Consider the following 4278-nt stretch of genomic DNA (forward strand, 5'->3'; position numbering starts at 1 on the left):
TCCTTTGCTCAAACTATAGATACCTATTTTATTTCATCTTAAATTTCGATATAACATGATCTGGAGATATCTATAACTGGCCCAAGTTGGAACTATGATTTATTTTTTTAATATATATGGAGTTTTTACTGTATACACAGTTACCAACACAAAATTAGGAAAGCTAATGCATAAAACTAGTACTAGTTAATTATCTCTAATACAAGTTAAACACGCAAAATTCTTGAATGGTCTGTCTGGTGAGCTTACCCTGTAGCGTAGCACAATTTTGCACAAAACGTCCATTAACAATCGAAATATTGTCACAACAGTGGATATCACTTTCGGATCGGCGAATGACTCCGGTTAATAATTTACAAAAATAGCTGATCAGTTAATCACAGGGATTCCAAATTCCTACTCATGAAAACCCTGACATTTATCTTCTTACACTACAAAGAGCAACGAAACTGTAATACAAATTGATATTAAGGGAAGAAGAAAAAAAAGCTGGCGTTCTCTAAAAAACCTTACAGGCTCAGCTTTGTAAAGACAACTAAAACGAAAGTTTTCTAAAGACCCTTAGGGGCTCAGCTCTGTAACATAAATAAAACAGATAGGCTGATATTGCTTACATGGGCAGACATAAGTTACGCACAACCTTTACAATGTCTGAAAACGCAACACAGGCTAGTTTAGCCACTTGCAAAGTTGGGGACCACAAATTTTCTTTTGCTTTCTTGTTCTTCATATAAATTAACATCATTCCGTACCTTATTGATCAGCTCCTCGAGATTATTCACGCCAAAGCTTTGATAATGTAAATTCTTCTTGTATCGCTGCTTGTACATTTCTTCGAAACTTTCCACGTGAATTTTACATGAACAACTAACAAGCAGCTCCTGCATTTCCTGTTTAAACTGTTTGAGACGGTCATTTGAGTTACTTGTTAGTCCACCAACAGCAATCTTATCATCATCTGAGAACTCATCAGAAGAGCATCCTGGGATAGTGCATACGTTAATATCCACGGTCTCCTCTTGGCATCCCTTACCTCTCTTGTCTTTCTTTGGAAAAACAGCTGATGGGTTACCATTTTCTACCTTTGCATGTCCGCCATTGGCTGTACGGAGATAGACATACTTCTTTTGGCCTTTCCCTTCTACCGTCATTGCATCAGCCATCTTCTTAAGAAGGTTGACAAGTTTGGGAACACCATATTCAGCCACATACAAGGGCCTGCCAAAAGTTTTGTTATACTCTGCAGGAACACGAACTAGGGGTAGACAACCTCCTGAGAGCTCAAGTAACTCCACCAACTGACCTTTGAGACCGATTACGTCCCCAGGCTGGACCCACAATGTCGGGTCTTCAACATTTGCAGGCATCGCTGGAACATCGTTCAAACCAGATGGGAGACTTCTTGATCTTGATGTGGAAAGACCGTAGAGATTAAGATTATTGGTGTGTTCCGATAAAGATTGTGAATTCCTCGAGTAGCAGTACATTTGGTTGATATTTGTTTGAGCTGCATACTCACTGTGTCTTATTCCCCTATACACAATCGCTTCTTCATCATTTTGGGTGTCTGGGTTTTCATTTATCTGGCACCCCCTAAGATATCCAGCACCTTCGGATGAACCACGTGCCAATAGGGTTTTAGGAGGCACAAATCCCTCTCCACGAGCCACGCTAGGCCAATCCCAAACATACCTCCCAGCATTACTTAAGGCAGACGACACACCAACACCAGCAGGGATTACAAGGATAACTGTGTAACCGCGTTGGCCAAGTATGTGCAAAGCAGGAGAGAAATCCACATCCCCGGAGATCAACAAGATTGAAGATGGTGGAGGGTTGTCAAGTGCAAAAAGAAACATGTCAACTAGGATGGCCTTGTCTGCAGCATCTTTCCTTCCATTGGGGACATCTACAAGCTTTACGCCGGTTCTCTGACAACCTTCTCTAAGGCGCCTTGGAAAGGCATTAAAATCACCATACGCAGAAAACAATGTAACAGCACCTTGAATAATGGGGTGAACTCTTAATGCCATTCTTATGTTGCCAGCTACATCTTCGGGACGGACATCACTAGGAACAGGACAATTCTCAATGTCCCACAGAATAGCAACTGGCCCTTGCAGAGAAGTTATGTTCTGCTGGTTGATAAATGCCTGTGAAGGACCCATATTTGAATTCATAGAACCTGATTCGTTTACGCTCCTTGATTCTGAAGATAATATCATTAAAGAGGTATTTGAATTCGCCATTAAGGAAAGGTCATCAAAGGTTTATCTTCCTACAAATGTATAAATTAAGACATATAAGTACATGACTGCAACAATAACACTGAATACTCACAAACACATCACTCCAGTACATATAGTCATACAGGGATAAAAGCAACAAAACTATACATGAGATACCCACAATTCAAAAAACGGGGTTTAGCCATTTAGATTATAAAGGCCACGAACCATAATAAGGTCTTTCGTATCACTTGGTAACATGTATAGACTTCACAAATCACTCAATCAAAACAATGGTGAAAACATCAATTAAGCACAAGGAACGCATTGTTTGAGCATAGTGGATGCATTTATTTCTAAAAATTTTATTGTGAGACCCCCAAACCTACTATTCTCAGTTTTCGAGATTATCTAACAACTTTTATTTCGTCTAATGAATCTATCCATTTATAGCAGTCAATCCAGTTAGCTTGTTCTACAAACATATAGTAATGGCTAACTGTCGGATTCAATAGCTAGAGATCCGATACATTTAACTAAAGATCGATATCATCTATTTTTAACTGTGGTAATCAGCACAGCCAGCAACCAAAACCAATAAACTTCCGAATCACAGATTGACGGTAACATACATCAATAAACAAAATTTGCAGAGACTTTGAGTTGGTGAATAAGCGGAAAAGACATGAGCTTCAAGCACTCATGATACTGGAACAGCAATAACGATTTCGAAAGCTGGTAATAGTAACTAGGGTCTTCTAAAATCAGCACCCAACGCCTCAAGTGCTCAAACAACATGACTAATTAGACTGATTATAGAACTATAGATCAATTCAAGTCTGAAAGCTATTACGACTCTGAATCATGACCAAAACACCGAAAAGATCATAGCTTTACAAGTTAAAAACAAAAGGAATCATGCATAGGTTTAGATTATCAAGAACAAGATCATCATCTACTACAACTACAGCAGCTACCCACCAACTAAACAACAAGGGATCATAAATTAACTTAAAACCCAGTATTCCAATTGCTTGTAAACCAATATAAATCATAAAACAGAACCCAAAAAAACAAGATAATTACCTAATTCAGAGATTACAACTACATAAGATTAGACTACTGGGTTCATAAAATTGAATTCTAGAGAGACTTACCAGAAAATAAGTAAAAATCTAAGCTTGAAGCCCTCCTTGAGAAGTGGGATTGAAATCGAGGAGGGGATTCTTGAGATTTGAGATTTTATGTATATAAGCAGCAGAAGACACCGACGAACAAAAGAAATCCCCAAAATTTGTTCGGAAAAGGAAAAGAAACTTATTGGGATAAGGAAAAGATTATGAGGGTATTTTAGTCAGTTTACGTGTCCACTTCGGAGATCCTGTTGTCAGTTTGACTCCCGTCCGAGATGCTGCTGCTGGGAACTGCCGAGATGAAAAGCTTTTAATTTGGGAAATAAAAGTGTTTGGATTTTGACTTCTGATGAACTACCGAGAACAAGCAAGCTCGGATACATTATGCTATGCGAAACCAGTTGAACCTAGCTGGAATTTATAAGCTTGTATTTTTGCTAACTAGTATTACTATTTTATCTTAGCAGCAAAAATTATAAGGATGTGTAGCTATATCCCTGCTTAGTTGTCTCCAAAGCATATTTTAGTTCCAATAAGATGTATATATATTTTTCTTTTATGTTTATAAGAGCGTCCACAATGGACGAGTAAATCCAAATATTTGGGAAAATAACGAGACGTAGTGGGACGCCCATCGATTAAATCCCAGACCATCGATTAATTCCCAGATTATATTTGGTCTGGGACCAAGACCAAACCCAAATGTAAAGTCGAACGAACGTATAGTTAACGCCCCATACCAGGTGGACGTATAGTTAACGCCCCACAACAGGCGTGCATAAAGTTAACGCCCAGTACCAGGCGTTAACTATACCTCCGCCCCGTTTTTTTTTTTATGGTGGGGTGGACTTTATAACTCCGCCCCATTATTTGTTTTGTGTCGGGCGGGCTTTATACCTCCGCGCCATAACCTTTTT

The 4278-nt window shown here is 38.9% G+C and overlaps 1 protein-coding gene across 2 annotated transcripts; it reads right to left on the bottom strand.

Annotated features, from left to right (window-relative positions):
- Nucleotides 1–366: 366 nt before the first annotated feature.
- On the bottom strand, nucleotides 367–3539 carry LOC113329379. Of its 2 annotated transcripts, none has more exons than XM_026576254.1 (2): nucleotides 3386–3539; nucleotides 367–2278 (listed from the first exon to the last, which is right to left on the bottom strand). In XM_026576254.1, exon 2 carries the CDS (start codon nucleotides 2247–2249, stop codon nucleotides 675–677), a length of 1575 nt encoding a protein of 524 aa, XP_026432039.1. In that variant the 5' UTR covers nucleotides 2250–2278; nucleotides 3386–3539; the 3' UTR covers nucleotides 367–674. The 2 variants fall into 2 exon arrangements, with proteins under 2 accessions (XP_026432039.1, XP_026432040.1); XM_026576255.1 differs by having other exon boundaries at nucleotides 367–2209; nucleotides 3386–3527.
- Between the last annotated feature and the right edge of the window lie 739 nt (nucleotides 3540–4278).

Source organism: Papaver somniferum, unplaced genomic scaffold (genome assembly GCF_003573695.1).
Source record: "Papaver somniferum cultivar HN1 unplaced genomic scaffold, ASM357369v1 unplaced-scaffold_116, whole genome shotgun sequence".
Classification (NCBI taxonomy): domain Eukaryota; kingdom Viridiplantae; phylum Streptophyta; class Magnoliopsida; order Ranunculales; family Papaveraceae; genus Papaver; species Papaver somniferum.